The 22,143-nt window shown below is 37.8% G+C and overlaps 4 protein-coding genes across 12 annotated transcripts in view; 1 reads left to right on the plus strand and 3 right to left on the minus strand.

Annotated features, from left to right (window-relative positions):
- The window catches only part of LOC131912904 (putative POTE ankyrin domain family member M), a 178,950-nt gene extending 159,742 nt beyond the window's left edge, over positions 1-19,208 (plus strand). Inside the window, exons 23-29 of one of the 9 annotated variants that reach the window (XM_059265184.1) lie at positions 2,834-2,939; positions 3,477-3,553; positions 8,518-8,623; positions 9,145-9,221; positions 13,700-13,776; positions 17,962-18,060; positions 19,109-19,208. In XM_059265184.1, the coding sequence (XP_059121167.1) occupies positions 2,834-2,939; positions 3,477-3,553; positions 8,518-8,623; positions 9,145-9,221; positions 13,700-13,776; positions 17,962-17,974 (456 nt within the window). In that variant the 3' untranslated portion in view covers positions 17,975-18,060; positions 19,109-19,208. Of the gene's footprint in view, positions 1-2,833; positions 2,940-3,476; positions 3,554-8,517; positions 8,624-9,144; positions 9,222-13,055; positions 13,159-13,699; positions 13,777-17,961; positions 18,061-19,108 lie in introns of those variants that run through there. The other 8 variants (XM_059265185.1, XM_059265187.1, XM_059265188.1 and 5 more) reach the window with 8 other exon arrangements.
- On the minus strand, positions 1,009-1,501 carry LOC131912914 (profilin-1-like). The gene has a single exon (XM_059265211.1). The coding sequence runs from the start codon at positions 1,499-1,501 to the stop codon at positions 1,079-1,081; it is 423 nt and encodes a 140-aa protein (XP_059121194.1). The 3' UTR covers positions 1,009-1,078.
- Positions 6,693-7,200, minus strand: LOC131912913 (profilin-1-like). The gene has a single exon (XM_059265210.1). The coding sequence runs from the start codon at positions 7,183-7,185 to the stop codon at positions 6,763-6,765; it is 423 nt and encodes a 140-aa protein (XP_059121193.1). The 5' UTR covers positions 7,186-7,200; the 3' UTR covers positions 6,693-6,762.
- Positions 12,166-22,143, minus strand: part of LOC131912910 (LHFPL tetraspan subfamily member 6 protein-like) — a 153,679-nt gene continuing 143,701 nt past the window's right edge. The window contains exon 3 of the mRNA XM_059265208.1: positions 12,166-12,239. Coding sequence (XP_059121191.1) covers positions 12,178-12,239 — 62 coding nt within the window. The 3' untranslated portion in view covers positions 12,166-12,177. The remainder of the gene's footprint in view (positions 12,240-22,143) is intronic.

Consider the following 22,143-nt stretch of genomic DNA (forward strand, 5'->3'; position numbering starts at 1 on the left):
CCTTTAGCCTCCAATTCTTCCATGATTGAAACTGTCAACATCCAGTATTCTCCTTCTCTGATTTAATTTTACATAAATTTTCCTATCTCCCTTTCAATGGGTCCTTCTACAATAGACCATGTCTAATTTCTAGGTTTCCTCATGTAATCCTAATTGAACATACAAAAGTCTAATATCTACACATGAGGACAGCATATCACATTTGCTTTTTTAATCCTAACTGGCCTCATTGAGTAAAACTTCTTCTAGTTCTATTAATTCACTTGCAATTTTTACGATTTCATTTTTCTTTACATTGAGTAATATTCCATTGTGTGTATATACCACATTTTCCTTATCCTTTCATCTGCTGATGACTATCAAGGTTGATTCTATAACCTAGGGCAGGTGAGTGGGATTCTTTCATTGATTTTTTATTCAGTTTGTCATCACTGATTTTGGTGTTAAATTTGTGAAATGCTAATTTGTTGTAGTGTTTATCAGCTATAAGACATTTTGTGGAGCCTCAACTCTTTTACAGCTGATAAAATTTTGCCATCTTTAAGTAGGGGCATTCTGAATTCTCTCACACTTTGTATACTTTAATATTCTTCTTACCTTATTGGATCTATCTAGAACTTCAGCTCTTTATTAAAATGTATAGAGACATTAAACAATGATTGCCTTTTTTCTCATCATAATTTTAGATTAATATTTTTTTCTCCAATTTAGAAGATGTAGACTGTAGGCTTGTTGCTTATTGCTTGTATAATTGTGACATGTTCTCTACGCATACCTAGCCTCTCCTTAACTTTTTTTTTTAGTAGAATCTTTTTTATTCAGAAAAAAAAAAAAAAAAAAAAGAAAGAAAAAAAAACAAAAAATGTTTCCAAACACACTCAGGAGGGGGTATGGGTAAGGGGAGGTATCTGTCTGTCCAGCCCCAGCCCCCGGCCCATGTGGTTTTGGCAGCAATAAGGGAAATGGGGTAATGGCCCAAAAAAAATAATGGGGTGTGTGTGTGTGTGTGTGTCTGTGTGTGTATGGAAAGAAGGGGTGCAAAAGCTGAAGGGAGCGGTGGGGGAGGGGACAGATGAGGTCAGTACTGGGAACGCCGCAGGTGGGAGGCCATTTCATAACATTTCTTGTTGATCAAACCACCATGGACACCTTCTTTGCCCATCAGCAGGACTAGCGTCTTGGCAGTCATGGTGACAGTGACATTGAAGGTTGGGGCTCCTCTGGTGCTCTTGGTAGGAAGATCCATTGTAAATTCCCCATCCTGCAGCAGTGAGTCCCGGATCACAGAACATTTCTGGCCCCCAAGTGTCAGCCCATTCACGAAAAAACTTGACCGGTCTTTGCCTACCAGGACACCAACCTCAGCTGGCGTAATGCTAAGGAAGGTCTTCCTGGGGACGGCGGCCCAGACGGAGGGCGAGTCCTTGTAGCCTAGGATGGCCTCGTCCTGACAGGTCCCGTCCTCCATGAGGCTGTCCATGTAGGCATTCCACCTGGCCATGGCGCTGCTGCTGGGGCTGCTCTGCGGGCTGCTGCTGGGGCCGCGGGCTGGGCTCGGGCTGGCGGGCAGGGGGAGGCAGAGAGCTCGGGGCAGGCGCTGCCTTCCGGAATGCGGCTCTGTTAGCTGTGCCTCTCCTTAACTTTTATCACTAAGTTCCACATGTTCAATTGTTCAAATGTTCAATGACCAAGTTGTTTTTATCTCAGAGAAGCAGAGATGGTTTGAAATACACAAGTCAACAGATTTAACAAAGCACAGAAACAGACTTAGACAAAAAGTCACCTAATCTTCTCAATACATGTAGATAAGGCCCTTGCCAAAATCCAATATACCATCACGATAATAAGCCAGAGAGTGTAAGAAAAGGAGCATATCTCAACACAATAACAATTATATAAGGAGAAACTCAGAGCCAACGTCTTCTTCAATAGAAGAAAACATGAGTGCCTTGAGGTCATAAGAGACAGGTTTGTCTCTCATCTTGAATCCTTTTCAATGTTGTGCTCAATCTATTAGCTGGAGCAATACATCAGGAGAACAAAATTAAAGGGAGACCAATAGGAGACTAGAAATCAATACTGTTTGTATTAGTTATGGTTTCTATTGCTGGGAAGAGATACCATGACCATGGCTACTCCTCTTAGGGAACCACTTCATTGGGACGGATTCCTGTTTCACAGGTTTTGTCCACCATCATCATGGTGGGACATGGCAGCACGCAGGCAGACATGGTCCTGGATAAGGAGCTGAGAGTTCTCATCCTGATCAGCAAGCACTAAAAGAGCCTGTGTCTACTCTGGGTGTAACTTGAGCACAGGAGACCTCAAATGGCCCCCACAGAGACAAACTTCCCCCAACAAGGTCACACCACCGCCAACAAGGCCAAACCTTCTGATAGTGACACTTCCTATAAGCTTATGGGGCCCATTTGCATTCAAAGTACCACACTGTCCAAAGAAATTTTCCTGATAATAGGGTAGGCAATTCTTTATTTTATAAATATCCTCCAAATTCATTTGGGAATATTAATAGCATTAACAGTTCTTACATAAAAGTAGTTGCTTTTGTTTTGTTAATATTGTGCATCAGGTCAAATCCTCTGAATGTGTTTCCTTTTTTCTTTGTACCTCTTACATAGTGAAGTGCCATGAAAAATGAAGGATAGATTTAAACTTTACTGTGCACAATAGATTTGCTATTAAAATGTCTTTGTCTTCAATATATACTACATAGAATTTCAAGAACACTTGTCACAAAATTAAGAATTCAAGTATGTTCTTAGAAATCAAATAAGACCTTTCTAACATATGTTACCAATACTCCTGTTGATAGAGTGTGTCTGACCCTAATGGACCACAGAAATCTTCCACAAAAGCTCCCGACTCATCCAATATGGACAATGATGCAGAAAAGAATGTAATAATGCATCAGGAGAGAAGTAAGTATTACATTTTAAAATATACTTGTTCTATAGAGTGATTGTGTATAGAACAGAACACTATCTGTAATAGACAGACAACTACACATATAGGAAGCAAAAGGATTAGTAGATTGGTAATAACACACACACACACATTATCAAATCTGAGCAACAGATAAGATTTTGTTTGTCAAAGACAGAGTCCTTGCTCCCACCTCTCAGGTGTCCATATTTCATTTGCTTTATCTTCAGAAATATATGAGATCAATCTGAATATGTAAGTGAAGGAAACTCCCATACAGTGGGGGCTGCTTCCTAAACCTCTGTTCAGAGAAAAACCATACTCAAACACCTGTTTTTAAGAGAGATTCTTTATTAAATAGAGAAGATAAGTTAAATTTTTCCACTGCAGTTTATACTTAATTCAAACTTTTGCTTGGGAAAATGAAAGTAAGTATTTTCTCATCCCTAATGTGTCTTCATTATAGCAATGGACAGCTATTCCCCTAAATTTCATTGTACTTTGCTTAGTGAAATATGTGCACTTGTTAACAGCATCTGTCATGGAAGACCAAGAACATGCCTCAGAAGAGCAGAGGCAGCACAGTGCAAGAAAAACTAAGCGGCCATTTGTAAGTATATACTTCAGTTTACATTGCACATTTATGCTGTTTCCACAGTAGTGTTCCATAGGCCAAATAAGGTTAAAATAAGGTTAAATTTAGTATGTCTTCTAGAATTAATACATAGAATGTAAACATTTTTTTTAAGTGTTCTTACTATTTATTCTTTGAAGAGTACATTCACCACTGACTCCTTCCATCTTGTGCTGGTGGAACTCATCATTCTTCTTCTTCTTCTTCTTCTTCTTCTTCTTCTTCTTCTTCTTCTTCTTCTTCTTCTTCTTCTTCTTCTTCTTTTTCTTCTTCTTCTTCTTCTTTTTCTTCTTCTTGTTCTTCTTCCTCTTCTTCTTCTTTGCTTAATGTCTCTTAAAATTTACTTTTGTTTTCATTTTTGTTTTCTGAGACAGTGTTTTTCTGTGTAGCTTGCACCTTTCCTGGAACTCACTCTGTAGACCAGGCTGGCCTCAAACTCACAGAGATCTGCCCATCTCTGCCTCCTGAGTGCTGGGATTAAAGGTGTGTGCCACCACTGCCGGGCTCTTAAAATTACTATTAATAGCCCACTGAGTCCAAGTAGGGCTGTCCATCTGTGAATGTGTGTGAAGACACTTTCTAGGACATGAGCTATCTGTCCTAAGCCACAGCCCACAGAAAAATTAATCTCCTCCTTTCACAACCAGTCATGGCCTATTGCTCCTCATCTAGTGCTGGGGCCTTGAGAGATGTTTCCTCATTCATGCTGGCATCTTGACTGGCTTGAGCTTGTGCAAGTCTAGTGTAAGACACAGCTGTTCTGAGTTGATCTGTGCATCCGTTATGCCATGTCCCAAAAAGAACATTTCAGTGTACTTCTCTCCAGATTCAAACTCTTATATTGTTTTCAGGCCATTCTTCCTCATTGTTTCTTGAGCTTTCAGTAGCGGAAGGTCAATGCAAATGACCCATCTGCAGATGAACCTTCACACTGGCTTATCCTTATCATGTTAACTAGTTAATATTAACATTAACCATTACCCTCTGAAAAAATCATATGACCACAATGAGAGCAGAACAAACCTATGGGTATATAACATAAATAAAAATAGCACTAGTTGATTTTCCTGGACTAGCTTATGACTACTCCTAACATAAGCATTTGACAAGGTTACAGCATCAGACATTTAATCCATTGCTTGGAGCAGGTCTACCATCCATTCCTAACAAGGTTGGTTATACACTGGCTTATCCTTATCATGTTAACTAGTTAATATTAACATTAACCGTTACCCTCTGAAAAAATCATATGACCAACAATGAGAGCAGAACAAACCTATGGGTATATAACATAAATAAAAATAGCACTAGTTGATTTTCCTGGACTAGCTTATGACTACTCCTAACATAAGCATTTGACAAGGTTACAGCATCAGACATTTAATCCATTGCTTGGAGCAGGTCTACCATCCATTCCTAACAAGGTTGGTTATTTACATAACTACCACACAACCATTGCGGACACTTGCTTGGCTGGTCACTGTTGTCATAGGAAAGGTCCAAGACCTGATAGACTCTTGATGTATTTCATGACCAGTTGCTGGAATTACAACTTTTATTATGATGAAAGGCAGAAATTCCTTGTCTGCTAGAGATTGAGTTCTAAATGCCCTGCAACCAGACTGTGTGGTATCTTCAACAAGAGAGTCTTACCATTTAGTTATGACAAACAACCAGAATGTGTAGTAATAGATTGTTATTTGGGATGACATGGGGGCCTACTTGACAGACAACTCAAAAGGAGGTATGCCGTCCCTTGTTTTGGAGTTTCAATGTAAATCTCATGTCTCATGAGATAGGTCAACACATTCCAGGTACCTCTGAACAAACTCTTTTTAGTATGTCTTTTAAACTATTTGACCAACTAGTCGCTTCCACAAGCCTTCATACAGTCTTAGTTTATGTTCAGTTACACCTTAGTCCCTGCTCTGACTTATGCTTCTACTTTCATTGCCACTTAAACCTTAGCCCAGAGTACTTATTGCTCCAGTGTTATTTCTTGTCACCTGTGTTCTACCTCCCCTTAAATTATATTTTACTTAATTTGCAACATCTCGGTTCCTATAAGGCTTTCTTCATAGACCTTCATTTTTATTTGGCACTCATCCTTCTGTCCTTTAGCCTCCAATTCTTCCATGATTGAAACTGTCAACATCCAGTATTCTCCTTCTCTGATTTAATTTTACATAAATTTTCCTATCTCCCTTTCAATGGGTCCTTCTACAATAGACCATGTCTAATTTCTAGGTTTCCTCATGTAATCCTAATTGAACATACAAAAGTCTAATATCTACACATGAGGACAGCATATCACATTTGCTTTTTTAATCCTAACTGGCCTCATTGAGTAAAACTTCTTCTAGTTCCATTAATTCACTTGCAATTTTTACGATTTCATTTTTCTTTACATTGAGTAATATTCCATTGTGTGTATATACCACATTTTCCTTATCCTTTCATCTGCTGATGACTATCAAGGTTGATTCTATAACCTAGGGCAGGTGAGTGGGATTCTTTCATTGATTTTTATTCAGTTTGTCATCACTGATTTTGGTGTTAAATTTGTGAAATGCTAATTTGTTGTAGTGTTTATCAGCTTTAAGACATTTTGTGGAGCTTCAACTCTTTTACAGCTGATAAAATTTTGCCATCTTTAAGTAGGGGCATTCTGAATTCTCTCACACTTTGTATACTTTAATATTCTTCTTACCTTATTGGATCTATCTAGAACTTCAGCTCTTTATTAAAATGTATAGAGACATTAAACAATGATTGCCTTTTTTCTCATCATAATTTTAGATTAATATTTTTTTCTCCAATTTAGAAGATGTAGACTGTAGGCTTGTTGCTTATTGCTTGTATAATTGTGACATGTTCTCTACGCATACCTAGCCTCTCCTTAACTTTTTTTTTTAGTAGAATCTTTTTTATTCAGAAAAAAAAAAAAAGAAAGAAAAAAAAACCAAAAAATTTTTTCAAACACACTCAGGAGGGGGTATGGGTAAGGGGAGGTATCTGTCTGTCCAGCCCCAGCCCCCGGCCCATGTGGTTTTGGCAGCAATAAGGGAAATGGGGTAATGGCCCAAAAAAAATAATGGGGTGTGTGTGTGTGTGTGTGTCTGTGTGTGTATGGAAAGAAGGGGTGCAAAAGCTGAAGGGAGCGGTGGGGGAGGGGACAGATGAGGTCAGTACTGGGAACGCCGCAGGTGGGAGGCCATTTCATAACATTTCTTGTTGATCAAACCACCATGGACACCTTCTTTGCCCATCAGCAGGACTAGCGTCTTGGCAGTCATGGTGACAGTGACATTGAAGGTTGGGGCTCCTCTGGTGCTCTTGGTAGGAAGATCCATTGTAAATTCCCCATCCTGCAGCAGTGAGTCCCGGATCACAGAACATTTCTGGCCCCCAAGTGTCAGCCCATTCACGAAAAAACTTGACCGGTCTTTGCCTACCAGGACACCAACCTCAGCTGGCGTAATGCTAAGGAAGGTCTTCCTGGGGACGGCGGCCCAGACGGAGGGCGAGTCCTTGTAGCCTAGGATGGCCGCGTCCTGACAGGTCCCGTCCTCCATGAGGCTGTCCATGTAGGCATTCCACCTGGCCATGGCGCTGCTGCTGGGGCTGCTCTGCAGGCTGCTGCTGGGGCCGCGGGCTGGGCTCGGGCTGGCGGGCAGGGGGAGGCAGAGAGCTCGGGGCAGGCGCTGCCTTCCGGAACGCGGCTCTGTTAGCTGTGCCTCTCCTTAACTTTTATCACTAAGTTCCACATGTTCAATTGTTCAAATGTTCAATGACCAAGTTGTTTTTATCTCAGAGAAGCAGAGATTGTTTGAAATACACAACTCAACAGATTTAACAAAGCACAGAAACAGACTTAGACAAAAAGTCACCTAATCTTCTCAATACATGTAGATAAGGCCCTTGCCAAAATCCAATATACCATCACGATAATAAGCCAGAGAGTGTAAGAAAAGGAGCATATCTCAACACAATAACAATTATATAAGGAGAAACTCAGAGCCAACGTCTTCTTCAATAGAAGAAAACATGAGTGCCTTGAGGTCATAAGAGACAGGTTTGTCTCTCATCTTGAATCCTTTTCAATGTTGTGCTCAATCTATTAGCTGGAGCAATACATCAGGAGAACAAAATTAAAGGGAGACCAATAGGAGACTAGAAATCAATACTGTTTGTATTAGTTATGGTTTCTATTGCTGGGAAGAGATACCATGACCATGGCTACTCCTCTTAGGGAACCACTTCATTGGGATGGATTCCTGTTTCACAGGTTTTGTCCACCATCATCATGGTGGGACATGGCAGCACGCAGGCAGACATGGTCCTGGATAAGGAGCTGAGAGTTCTCATCCTGATCAGCAAGCACTAAAAGAGCCTGTGTCTACTCTGGGTGTAACTTGAGCACAGGAGACCTCAAATGGCCCCCACAGAGACAAACTTCCCCCAACAAGGTCACACCACCGCCAACAAGGCCAAACCTTCTGATAGTGACACTTCCTATAAGCTTATGGGGCCCATTTGCATTCAAAGTACCACACTGTCCAAAGAAATTTTCCTGATAATAGGGTAGGCAATTCTTTATTTTATAAATATCCTCCAAATTCATTTGGGAATATAAATAGCATTAACAGTTCTTACATAAAAGTAGTTGCTTTTGTTTTGTTAATATTGTGCATCAGGTCAAATCCTCTGAATGTGTTTCCTTTTTTCTTTGTACCTCTTACATAGTGAAGTGCCATGAAAAATGAAGGATAGATTTAAACTTTACTGTGCACAATAGATTTGCTATTAAAATGTCTTTGTCTTCAATATATACTACATAGAATTTCAAGAACACTTGTCACAAAATTAAGAATTCAAGTATGTTCTTAGAAATCAAATAAGACCTTTCTAACATATGTTACCAATACTCCTGTTGATAGAGTGTGTCTGACCCTAATGGACCACAGAAATCTTCCACAAAAGCTCCCGACTCATCCAATATGGACAATGATGCAGAAAAGAATGTAATAATGCATCAGGAGAGAAGTAAGTATTACATTTTAAAATATACTTGTTCTATAGAGTGATTGTGTATAGAACAGAACACTATCTGTAATAGACAGACAACTACACATATAGGAAGCAAAAGGATTAGTAGATTGGTAATAACACACACACACATTATCAAATCTGAGCAACAGATAAGATTTTGTTTGTCAAAGACAGAGTCCTTGCTCCCATATTTCATTTGCTTTATCTTCAGAAATATATGAGATCAATCTGAATATGTAAGTGAAGGAAACTCCCATACAGTGGGGGCTGCTTCCTAAACCTCTGTTCAGAGAAAAACCATACTCAAACACCTGTTTTTAAGAGAGATTCTTTATTAAATAGAGAAGATAAGTTAAATTTTTCCACTGCAGTTTATACTTAATTCAAACTTTTGCTTGGGAAAATGAAAGTAAGTATTTTCTCATCCCTAATGTGTCTTCATTATAGCAATGGACAGCTATTCCCCTAAATGTTCATTGTACTTTGCTTAGTGAAATATGTGCACTTGTTAACAGCATCTGTCATGGAAGACCAAGAACATGCCTCAGAAGAGCAGAGGCAGCACAGTGCAAGAAAAACTAAGCGGCCATTTGTAAGTATATACTTCAGTTTACATTGCACATTTATGCTGTTTCCACAGTAATCTTCCATAGGCCAAATAAGGTTAAATTTAGTATGTCTTCTAGAATTAATACATAGAATGTAAACATTTTTTTTAAGTGTTCTTACTATTTATTCTTTGAAGAGTACATTCACCACTGACTCCTTCCATCTTGTGCTGGTGGAACTCATCATTCTTCTTCTTCTTCTTCTTCTTCTTCTTCTTCTTCTTCTTCTTCTTCTTCTTCTTCTTCTTTTTCTTCTTCTTGTTCTTCTTCCTCTTCTTCTTCTTTGCTTAATGTCTCTTAAAATTTACTTTTGTTTTCGTTTTTGTTTTCTGAGACAGTGTTTTTCTGTGTAGCTTGCACCTTTCCTGGAACTCACTCTGTAGACCAGGCTGGCCTCAAACTCACAGAGATCTGCCCATCTCTGCCTCCTGAGTGCTGGGATTAAAGGTGTGTGCCACCACTGCCGGGCTCTTAAAATTACTATTAATAGCCCACTGAGTCCAAGTAGGGCTGTCCATCTGTGAATGTGTGTGAAGACACTTTCTAGGACATGAGCTATCTGTCCTAAGCCACAGCCCACAGAAAAATTAATCTCCTCCTTTCACAACCAGTCATGGCCTATTGCTCCTCATCTAGTGCTGGGGCCTTGAGAGATGTTTCCTCATTCATGCTGGCATCTTGACTGGCTTGAGCTTGTGCAAGTCTAGTGTAAGACACAGCTGTTCTGAGTTGATCTGTGCATCCGTTATGCCATGTCCCAAAAAGAACATTTCAGTGTACTTCTCTCCAGATTCAAACTCTTATATTGTTTTCAGGCCATTCTTCCTCATTGTTTCTTGAGCTTTCAGTAGTGGAAGGTCAATGCAAATGACCCATCTGCAGATGAACCTTCACACTGGCTTATCCTTATCATGTTAACTAGTTATGGGTCTCTACATTAACCATTACCCTCTGAAAAAAAATCATCTGCCAACGATGAGATTAGAACAAACCTATGAGTATAAATGTAAATAATAATAGCACTAGTTGATTCTCCTGAACTAGCTTATGACTATTCCAGACATAAGCTTATGACAAGGTTACAGCATCAGACATTTAATCCATTGCTTGGTGCAGGTCTCCCATCCATTCCTAACAAGGTTGGTTATTTACATAACTACCACCCAACCATTGTGGACAGCTTGCCAGGCTGGTCACTATTGTCATAGGAAAGGTCCAAGACTGGGTAGACTCTTGATATATTTCATGACCAGTGACTGGAATTACAACTTTTATTATGATGAAAGGCAGAAATTCCTCGTCTGCTAGGGATTGAGTTCTAAATGCCATGCAACCAGACTGTGTGGTATCTTCAACCAAAGAGTCTTACCATTTAGTTATGACAAACAACCAGAAATTGTAGAAATATATTGTGTTATTTGGGGTGACATGGAGGCCTACTTGACCGATAACTCAAAAGGAGGTATCTTTTCCCTTGTTTTGGAGTTTCAATGTAAATCTCATGCCTTATTAGGGAAGTCAACACATTCCAGGTACCTTGAACAAGCTCTTTTTAGTATATATTTTAAACGATTTGACCACCTAGTCGCTTCCACAAGCCTTCATACAGCCTTAGTCTTTGTTCAGTTACACATTAGTCCCTGCTCTGACTTATTCTTCTACCTTCATTGCCACTTAAACCTTAGCCCAGAGTACTTATTGCTCCAGTGTTATTTCTTGTCACCTGTGTTCTACCTCCCCTTAAATTATATTTTACTTAATTTGCAAGATCCTGGTTCCTATCAGGCTTTTTTCATAGACCTTCATTTTTATTTGGCACTCATCCTTCTGTCCTTTAGCCTCCAATTCTTCCATGACTGAAACTGTCAACATCCAGTATTCTCCTTCTCTGATTTAATTTTACATATATTTTCCTATCTCCCTTTCAATGGGTCCATCTACAATAGACCATGTCTAATTTTTTAGGCTTCCTCGTATAATTCTATTTGAGCATAAAAAAGTCTAATATCTACACATGAGGACAGCATATCACATTTGCTTTTATAATCCTAGCTGGCCTCATTGAGTAAAACTTCTTCTAGTTCTATTAATTTACTTGCAATTTTTACTATTTCATTTTTCTTTACATTGAGTAATATTCCATTGTGTGTATATACCACATTTTCCTTATCCTTTCATATGCTGATGACTATCAAGGTTGATTCTATAATCTAGGGCAGGTGAGTGGGATTCTTTCATTGATTTTTTTATTCAGTTTGTCATCACTGATTTTGGTGTTAAATTTGTGAAATGCTAATTTGTTGTAGTGTTTATCAGCTTTAAGACATTTTGTGGAGCCTCAACCCTTTTACAGCTGATAAAATACTACCATCTTTAAGTAGGGGCATTCTGAGTTCTCTCACACTTTGTGTGCTTTAATATCATTGTTACCTTATTGGGTCTATCTAGAACTTCAGCTCTTTAATAAAAAGAGTAGAGACAGTGAACAATGATTGCCTTTTTTTCTTCTCGTTGTGGTTAGATTAATATTTTTTCTGCATTTTAGAACATGTAGATGGTAGACTTGTTGTTTACTGCTTGTACAATTGTGACATATTCTCTACACACACCTAGTCTCTGCTTCACTTTATTCACTAAGTTCCACATGTTCAGTTGTTCAAATGTACAATGACCAAGTTGTTTTTATCTCAGAGATTCAGAGATTGTTTGAAATACACAAGTCAACAGATTTAACAAAGCACAGAAACAGACTTAGACAAAAAGTCACCTAATCTTCTCAATACATGTAGATAAGGCCCTTGCTAAAAACCATATATACCATCATGATAATAATCCAGAGAGTGTAAGAAAAGGAGCATATCTCAACACAATAAAAATTATATAATGGGAAACTCACAGCCAATGTCTTCTTCAATAGATGAAAACATGACTCCCTTGAGGTCATAAGAGACAAATTTGTTTATCATCTTGAATCCTTTTCAATGTTGTGCTCAATCTATAAGCTGGAGCAATACATCAGGAGAACAAAATTAAAGGGAGACCAATAGGAGACTAGAAATCAATACTGTTTGTATTAGTTATGGTTTCTATTGCTGGGAAGAGATACCATGACCATGGCTACTCCTCTTAGGGAACCATTTCATTGGGATGGATTCCTGTTTCACAGGTTTTGTCCACCATCATCATGGTGGGACATGGCAGCATGCAGGCAGACATGGTCCTGGATAAGGAGCTGAGAGTTCTCATCCTGATCAGCAAGAACTAAAAGAGCCTGTGTCTACTCTGGGTGTAACTTGAGCACAGGAGACCTCAAATGGCCCCCACAGAGACAAACTTCCCCCAACAAGGTCACACCACCGCCAACAAGGCCAAACCTTCTGATAGTGACACTTCCTATAAGCTTATGGGGCCCATTTGCATTCAAAGTACCACACTGTCCAAAGAAATTTTCCTGATAATAGGGTAGGCAATTCTTTATTTTATAAATATCCTCCAAATTCATTTGGGAATATAAATAGCATTAACAGTTCTTACATAAAAGTAGTTGCTTTTGTTTTGTTAATATTGTGCATCAGGTCAAATCCTCTGAATGTGTTTCCTTTTTTCTTTGTACCTCTTACATAGTGAAGTGCCATGAAAAATGAAGGATAGATTTAAACTTTACTGTGCACAACAGATTTGCTATTAAAATGTCTTTGTCTTCAATATATACTACATAGAATTTCAAGAACACTTGTCACAAAATTAAGAATTCAAGTATGTTCTTAGAAATCAAATAAGACCTTTCTAACATATGTTACCAATACTCCTGTTGATAGAGTGTGTCTGACCCTAATGGACCACAGAAATCTTCCACAAAAGCTCCCGACTCATCCAATATGGACAATGATGCAGAAAAGAATGTAATAATGCATCAGGAGAGAAGTAAGTATTACATTTTAAAATATACTTGTTCTATAGAGTGATTGTGTATAGAACAGAACACTATCTGTAATAGACAGACAACTACACATATAGGAAGCAAAAGGATTAGTAGATTGGTAATAACACACACACACACATTATCAAATCTGAGCAACAGATAAGATTTTGTTTGTCAAAGACAGAGTCCTTGCTCCCACCTCTCATTGTCCATATTTCATTTGCTTTATCTTCAGAAATATATGAGATCAATCTGAATATGTAAGTGAAGTGAACCCCCATACAGTGGGGTCTGCTTCCCAAACCTCTGTTCAGAGAGAAAACATACTCAAACACCTGTTTTTATGAGAAATTCTTTATTAAATAGAGAAGATAAGTTAAATTTTTCCACTGCAGTTTATACTTAATTCAAACTATTGCTTGGGAAAATGAAAATAAATATTTTCTCATCCCTAATGTGTCTTCATTATAGCAATGGACAGCTTTTCCCCTAAATGTTCATTGTACTTTGCTCTAGTGAAATATATGCACTTGTTAACAGCATCCATCATGGAAGACCAAGAGCATACCTCAGAAGAGCAGAGGCCGCACAGTGCTAGAAAAACTAAGCGACCATTTGTAAGTATATACTTCAGTTTACATTGCACATTTAAGCTGTTTCCACGGTAATGTTCCATAGGCCAAATATGGTTAAATTTAGTATGTCTTCTAGAATTAATACATAGAACGTAAATTTTTTTATATATATTCTTATTATTTCTTCTTTGAAAACTACATTCACCACTGACTATCTCCACCTTGTGCTGGTTGAACTCATCCTCCTCCTCCTCCCCCTCCTCCTCCTCTCTCTCTCTCTCTCCTCCCTCTTCTCCTCCTCCTTCCCCTCCTTCTTCTTCTTCCTCTTCCTCTTCCTCTTCCTCTTCCTCTTCCTCTTCCTCTTCTTCTTCTTCTTCTTCTTCTTCTTCTTCTTCTTCTTCTTCTTCTTCTTCTTCTTCTTTGTTTAATGTCTCTTAAAATTACTTTTGGTTTTGGTTTTGTTTTTGTTTTCTGAGACAGTGTTTTTCTGTATAGCTTTGCACCTTTCCTGGAACTCACTCTGTAGAGCAGGCTGGCCTCGAACTCACAGAGATCTGCCTGTCTCTACCTCCTGAGTTCTGAGATTAAAGGTTTGTGCCACCACTGTCTGGCTCTTAATATTACTATTAAGAGCCCACTGAGTCCAAGTAGGGCTGACCATCTGTGAATGTGTGTGAAGACACTTTCTGGGACATGAGCAATCTGTCCTAAGCCACAGCCCACAGATAAATTAATCTCTTCCTTTCACAACCAGCCATGGCCTATTGCTCCTCATCTAGTGCTGGGGCCTTGAGAGATGTTTCCTCATTCATGCTTACATCTTGACTGGCTTGAGCTTGTGGAAGTCTAGTGTAAGACACAGCTGTTCTGAGTTGATCTGTGCATCCGTTATGCCATGTCCCAAAAAGAACATTTCAGTGTACTTCTCTCCAGATTCAAACTCTTACATTGTTTTCAGACTATTCTTCCTCATTGTTTCTTGAGCTTTCAGTAGTGGAAGGTCAATGCAAATGACCCATCTGCAGATGAGCCTTCACTCTGGCTTATCCTTATCATGGTAACTAGTTATGAGTCTCTACATTAACCATTACCCTTTGAAAAAAAATCATATGACCTACAATGAGAGCAGAACAAACCTATGAGTATAAATGTAAATAATAGTAGCACTAGTTGATTCTCCTGAACTAGCTTATGACTATTCCAGGCATAAGCTTTTGACAAGGTTTATAGCATCAGACATTTAATCCATTGCTTGGAACAGGTCTCCCATCCATTCCTAAAAAGGTTGGTTATTTACATAACTACCACCCAACCATTGTGGACAGCTTGCCTGGCTGGTCACTGTTGTCATAGGAAAGGTCCAAGACTGGATAGACTCTTGATGTATTTCATGACCAGTGACTAGAACTACAACTTTTTATTATGATGAAAGGCAGAAATTCCTCGTCTTCTAGGGATTGAGTTCTAAATGCCCTGCAACCAGACTGTGTGGTATCTTCAACAAAATAGTCTTACCATTTATGTATGACAAACAACCAGAATGTGAAGATATAGATTATGTTATTTGGGGTGACATGGAGGCCTACTTGACCAATAACTCAAAAGTAGGTATCCTTTCCATTGTTTTGGAGTTTCAATGTAAATCTCATGTGTTATGAGATAAGTCAACACATTCCAGGTACCTCTGAACAAACTCTTTTTAGTATGCCTTTTAAACTATTTGACCAACTAGTCGCTTCCACAAGCCTTCATACAGCCTTAGTTTATGTTCAGTTACACCTTAGTCCCTGCTCTGACTTATTCTTCTACCTTCATTGCCACTTAAACCTTAGCCCAGAGTACTTATTGCTCCAGTGTTATTTCTTGTCACCTGTGTTCTACCTCCCCTTAAATTATATTTTACTTAATTTGCAAGATCTTGGTTCCTATAAGGCTATTTTCATAGACCTTCATTTTTATTTGGCACTCATCCTTCTGTCCTTTAGCCTCCAATCCTTCCATGATTGAAACTGTCAACATCCAGTATTCTCCTTCTCTGAATTAATTTTACATACATTTTCCTATCTTCCTGTCAATGGGTCCATCTACAATAGACCATGTCTAATTTCTAGGTTTCCTCGTGTAATCCTAATTGAACATACAAAAGTCTAATATATACACATGAGGACAGCATATCACATTTGCTTTTTAATCCTAGCTGGCCTCATTGAGTAAAACTTCTTCTAGTTCTATTAATTCACTTGCAATTTTTACTATTTCATTTTTCTTTACATTGAGTAATATTCCATTTTGTGTATATACCACATTTTCCTTATCCATTCACCTGGTGATGTCTATCAAGTTTGATTCTTTATCCTAGGGCAGGTGAGTGGGATTCTTTCATTGATTTTTTATTCAGTTTGTTATCACTGATTTTGGTGTTAAATTTGTGAAATGCTAATTTGTTGTAGTGTTTATCAGCTTTAAGACATTTTGTGGAGCCTCAACCTTTTTACAGCTGATAAAATCCTACCATCTTTAAGTAGGGGCATTCTGAGTTCTCTCACACTTTGTATGCTTTAACATTCTTCTTACCTTATTGGGTCTATCTAGAACTTCAGCTCTTTATTAAAAAGTATGGAGACAGTGAACCATGATTGCCTTTTTTTCTCATCATTATGGTTAGAATATATTTTTTCTCCATTTTAGAACATGTAGATGGTAGGCTTGTTGTTTATTGCTTGTATAATTGTGACATATTCTCTACCTATACCTAGCCTCTCCTGACTTTTATCATTATTGTCCAAATGTTCAATTGTGTTAGTGGTCGTTCATGTATATTGGTATAATCATGTGAATTTCTTTATTCCATTTATTTGATTTGTTGTATGTATTGGTTTACATACATTTCTCTTACCCTGCATTCTTGCATGAAACCACACGGGCCATCATGGATATACTTTTTGTTATGGTCTTAAATTCTCTTTGCCAATATCATTTTTAATTATATATATATGGTTATTTGTCTACATGTATTCTTGTGCATGATATGTGTGCTTGGTATACTCAGAGGCCAGAAAAGAGCATCCAATTCCCTGGAACTGGAGTTACAGATAGCTGTGAGATATGGTGTGGATGCTGGGAATTGAAAGTGGGTCCTCTGGAAGAATAGGCATTGCTTGTCAATGCTGGGGCATCTCTCAAACCCAGACTTGTCAATCTCACATTTAGAAGTTTTGTATCTGTTCTCATCATGAAAATCAGTCTGTGGTTTTAACTCTTTTCATAGGAATCTTTCTCTAGTTTGGGTATCAAGGTATTACTGGCATCATAAAAATTTTGGAGAAATCCTTTGTTTTACTATTTCATGAAATGGTCTGAGTAGCAATGATATTCACTTTTCTTTGGTATTCTGTAAAACTATGCAAATAATCCATCTGGTCCTGGTCAGTTTTTAGTTGAAAAGTATTTTGTTCCTTCTTCAATCTCAATAGTGCATATATATATATATATATATATATATATATAATCATCTCCTTCCTCCTGACTTAATTTCATTACATACAATGAATCTAGAAATACATCCATTTCTTTTAGATTTTAGAATTACATGCAAAGGAGATTTTTAATATGTTTGTGATTTGAAGGATATCCTTCTTCTGGGAGTCAGCCTCTGTTTAAGCCTAGAACAGGTTTCATATGTCAATACAGGTGGTGCCTGGCAGGTGAAACCTAGCCACCTGTGGGAATGGTCCCGAGCAGAATACATAGGTTGAATCAAAGCAGTGAAAGCCTCTCAACTGGTCGTGGAGTTTGCCTAGTTCATCAGTGGGCCTAACCTCTAGAAGGCAGGGTCCCTCACTTGGTGTAGGAAGTCATACTGCCTGGGATTCTGGAGGAAAATCCCTGGGCCTTATGTTGTTGTAGGAGATCATGCAAGTCAGGCCCCAGGACAAAGTTCATGGGTATCTTATGTGGCCCTAAAGGGAAGTCAGAATCTTTCATCTGGTTCTGGAGTTTCTGGAATATCAGAGGTAGCCTAAGCCTAGAACTCAAGTCCCTCCCTTTCTGAAGGAGTCCTAGTACTTAATTCTCATACTATTGTAACTTATTCTAAAATTGTGAATGTATGTAAAATATGCAATCAGCCATAGTTGCCCTTTTTAGTTGAATGGATGGTTCAAATCTTTGGTGACATTGTTTTAATTTTTAGTTTAAAAACTCCTTATTTTACATAATCTCTTTCAGATTGATGCTATAAGAGCATGCTTTTGTGCATGTTTCACCAAAAAACGGATCTCTTCTTCCCACTACAAGAAATAGAAGAGAAAACATAAAAAAGTGATGGTAAGAGTTATATTTTCTTTTAAAATGTATTAGAAAGAATGTTTATCTAAAATATATACTCAGTTTTCCAGCTCAGGAGTATAAGTATTTCAGTGCAGCATGGGGGATAAAAAGAGTTAACTGTCAATGGAATGATTATCTCATGAGTCAACAACTGGCTAAATCAAGATTGTCATCAATCGCATATATATATATATATATATATATATATATACACACACACATATATATATACACACACACATATATATACAGTTATTTAGATAGATTATATAGATATAGATAAGAATATAGATAGAAGGATGGATGGATGCATGGATGGACAGATGGACGGACAGATGGATAGACGGATAGATGAAGGATAGATAGATAGATAGATAGATAGATAGATAGATAGATAGATGACAGATGATAGATATCTAGAATGTGTGTGTATGTATGTTTTGGTCACATTTCAAAGGTTCAGGAATATTAGGAAATAAAGCTGAAGAGAGAAAGCTGGGAGCTAAAGAATATGAACAGTTTCAAATACTGGACATAAAGGAGGAAAATGGGGCAGTGTGTCTGGTGGTCAGGGAGAGAATAAAGTCTTTAGAAAAGGAATAGTATGGTGTTGAAAATGTAAAAAGAACATAAATCAATTTCTAACACAAAGGTTTCATTGATAAGAAGAAAAGATATTCCTAACCATCTTCCATGTTTTCCTCACTGTTGTTACATACTAGAGTTAGGTTCCAATTTAGACTTTAAGGCTCGGTTGAGTTTTATGATTAGGCTTCCTGTTATATAGTTAGAGTAGATTTAAGGTTAGAGTTAGGTGTTAGCATTAAGGTTCACAAATGTCATGGAGCATATAGATCTGTCATGAAAGTGAAGTATTCAATGGAATGTTCATGATGGATGAAAGGTGAACTTTACAAAAACGTCTCTATTGGCACACATGTTCTAGAAATGCATTTTATGAATGCTCTAACTAGCTCTTTTCACCATATAGTTTATAAAACAGAAGAGAGCACTGTGTATTTAAAATGAATTATTCTCATCCTAGAACTTGGACAAGCCTACGACAATTGCCTGACAACTTCTCCGACCATCCACAATAAGACAACTCAGGAGAAAATCTGTCTCTTCTCCAATAATTGCTTCGAGAAAAAACACATTTTTATTTTATGTTTTAGAATAATATAGCATCATATTACATAATCTTCAGTGTTATTTTCACCTGTTTATTTTGTTTTATTATGTTATAGTATATTACACTATTATATTATCTTCAGTTTTTATTTCCATATGTTTATCTTGTTTTATTAGATTATGTTATATTATGTTAATATATTATGCTTTCTTCAGTGTTTATTTTACATTTACCTTCCTTCCCTTGATGTAAATAGTTCATGTATATGTGTACATATGTATATATGTATATATGTTTATATGTATATATGTTTATGTGCTTTGTAATATATTTTATAAGATATCATTTTTGAATGTGCAAAGTTATTGAATAATTAATAATTAATAATAATTAAATAATAATAATTTAATTACCCATTCAAAGTTGTTTGAGTCCATTTAATTGCTATATTTCCCTTTAGGTCTTCTAGTTACTAATGCAGCTATACAGTATTTGATGATGGTCATTGATGGTTCATCCATACCTTCTTTATGTAAATGAGCACTGTTTTAGTTTTTTTAGTTTATCCATTGTTTATTCTTCTAACCGTGATTGGATTTCTTCTTGGCATCTTTCAATTATAATGAGCAATGCAGAGGTGTGTTTTCTCAGAAGTACATGAGTATCTGAGGCCTGACATGAAATTCTTTGGGGAATAAATATAGATGTGAAGTAAATATAAATGTGTATGAAAAAATCATATGGTAATTCCCCATTTAAGTTTGTGAGGAGGCGCCATACTGTATCCCCCAGCTCCTACATCACTCTCCATACCTATCAGCAAAGCACATGGGTTACAATTTCTCACACCCTTTCTGGCACTTCTTCCTTTTATGTATAGTAACTGTCCTGATTGCTTTTGCAATGTCTTTTTTACTGCTATTCCAGTGATTCTGGGTAAAATAAAACCTACTGAAGCCTTTTCTGTTGACTGTTGAGTGTCCTATGCAAGGCAATCAGCAAATATTGGTCCCTCTCTTGTTACTTTGTTTTTTGCTTTTTTTTCATTAAATTTTTTGTTTATTTTACATACCAACCACAGTTCCCACACACACCCCTTCCTCTCTCATCCTATTCTCTCCCCAACCTCATTTCTATTCCCCAACCCACTCCTCAGAAAGGGTAAGGCCTCCCATGGGAGTCAACGAGGCATGATATGCCAAGTTGAGACAGGGCCAAGCTCCTTCCCTGTCCATCAAGACTGAAGCACTGCTTTAGTTAAACCGCTGCATTGGAACACTTTTCTATGTCCTTATTTATAGTTTGAGATAAATATAAATGCAGGACTTTTCTGTTTCAAAAACAGTCTTATATGTGAAAAAAATATATGTGATATGTCAATATTTGTTTTTAAGATACTTTAAGCCTCAGAACCAAGCCCTGATGGGAATTTATTTTGAACAATATTTGCTCAGTAGAATTCATTCTTTCATTGGTAAAAAGGACAGGAGGAGAAAGGAAATTTACTATGAAATGTTGTCCGTTCCATGATACTATATTAGTTCTTTAAGTCGTGTGACAAACACCATTTGAGAAACAAAGCATGGTTTTGGCACATGACTTTAGAGAGTTTAAGTCCATGTGAATGAAGAAGGCATGGTGTAGGAAATCAGTGGAAGGTGGCTGAACTGTGAGGCGGCAGATGTTCTGGTTATGGTTGACCTATAAGCTGAGCACTTCTGAAACTAAAGATTGAGGATAATCCCTCAAAGGGGTGGCTCTAGTGATCTACTGTACAGGGCATTCCTTAACTTTTAAAGATCCCACAACTTTAAAAAAAAATGCACCTCTATTTTTGGGGAAGGAATTTATTGGATGGCTCTCTGGAAGACACTTCACAAATAAATAAGAATATTCCATACATAAGGCTCATGAATTTCTCATAATGTAAACTGCATTTCGTGCAACTTGGAATGTCCCCATATGATTCACAATTCAAACAATGTACAAAAGTCTGAAATCCAAAGGCTCTTCTGAGTCTCAAAGCTTTAATAGTTTGCAAAATCAGAATGAATATTGAGTCTTTAAGCATACAAAGTCACAAATTAAAGACCAGCATTCTAAAAGGAAAATGTAGGTAATGGTACACAAAAATCTTAAAAAGAGCGAGACCAAATACAAGTGAGAAAAATACCAAAGCTTGCAGCTCCAGCACAAGAAAGTGGGGAATATGATTACAAGAAATGAACTCCAAAGGACATAGAGAGGCCCTTTTCAGCCTTAACTTCTGCAGTACATCTGGCCTCTCTCAGGCTCATTCCACTTTTTAAATGTGAGAGTGCTTACATACATCGCACATTCCTTGCATCTCCAGCATCCTAGCATGTCCATGGCACTTTAGACCTCACCCTCATGCATACTTGCCTTAGTTAGGGTTTCCACTGCTGTAAAGAGACACCATGACCACAGCAACTCTTAGAAGGACAACATTTAATTGATGGAGCTCACTTACACTTTCAGAAGTTCACTCCATTATCATCCTGATGGGGAGCATGGCAGCATGCAGGCAGACATGGTGCTGGAGCAGTAGCTGAGAATCCTATATCTTTCAGGCAGTGGGAAGTCGACTAAGACATTCAGTGGTGTCCTGAGCATGGGAAACCTCAAAGCCCACACGCACAGTAACACATTTGCTCAAAAAAGGTCATGTCCACTCCAACTAAACCATACCTCCTAAAAGTCACTCCCTATGAAACTATGGGGGTCAGTTACATTCAATCTACCACATTCCACTCCCCTGTACCCATAAACTTGTAAAAATATCATAATGCAAAATGAATACAGTCCAACTTCAAAAGTCTCCATTGTCTATCACAATCTCAACAATGTTTTAAAGTCCAAAGTTCAAGGACTTTTCTGAAATTCATAAGTCTCTTAAATGTAATCCCCTATAAAATCAAAATAAAACA

The sequence above is a fragment of the Peromyscus eremicus genome, chromosome 6 (assembly GCF_949786415.1).
Source record: "Peromyscus eremicus chromosome 6, PerEre_H2_v1, whole genome shotgun sequence".
In the NCBI taxonomy this organism is placed as follows: Eukaryota; Metazoa; Chordata; class Mammalia; order Rodentia; family Cricetidae; genus Peromyscus; species Peromyscus eremicus.

Coding starts and splice junctions, on each gene's coding strand:
- LOC131912913 (XM_059265210.1), bottom strand. CDS start 7,185: ATGGCCAGGTGGAATGCCTACATGGACAGCCTCATGGAGGACGGGACC.
- LOC131912914 (XM_059265211.1), bottom strand. CDS start 1,501: ATGGCCAGGTGGAATGCCTACATGGACAGCCTCATGGAGGACGGGACC.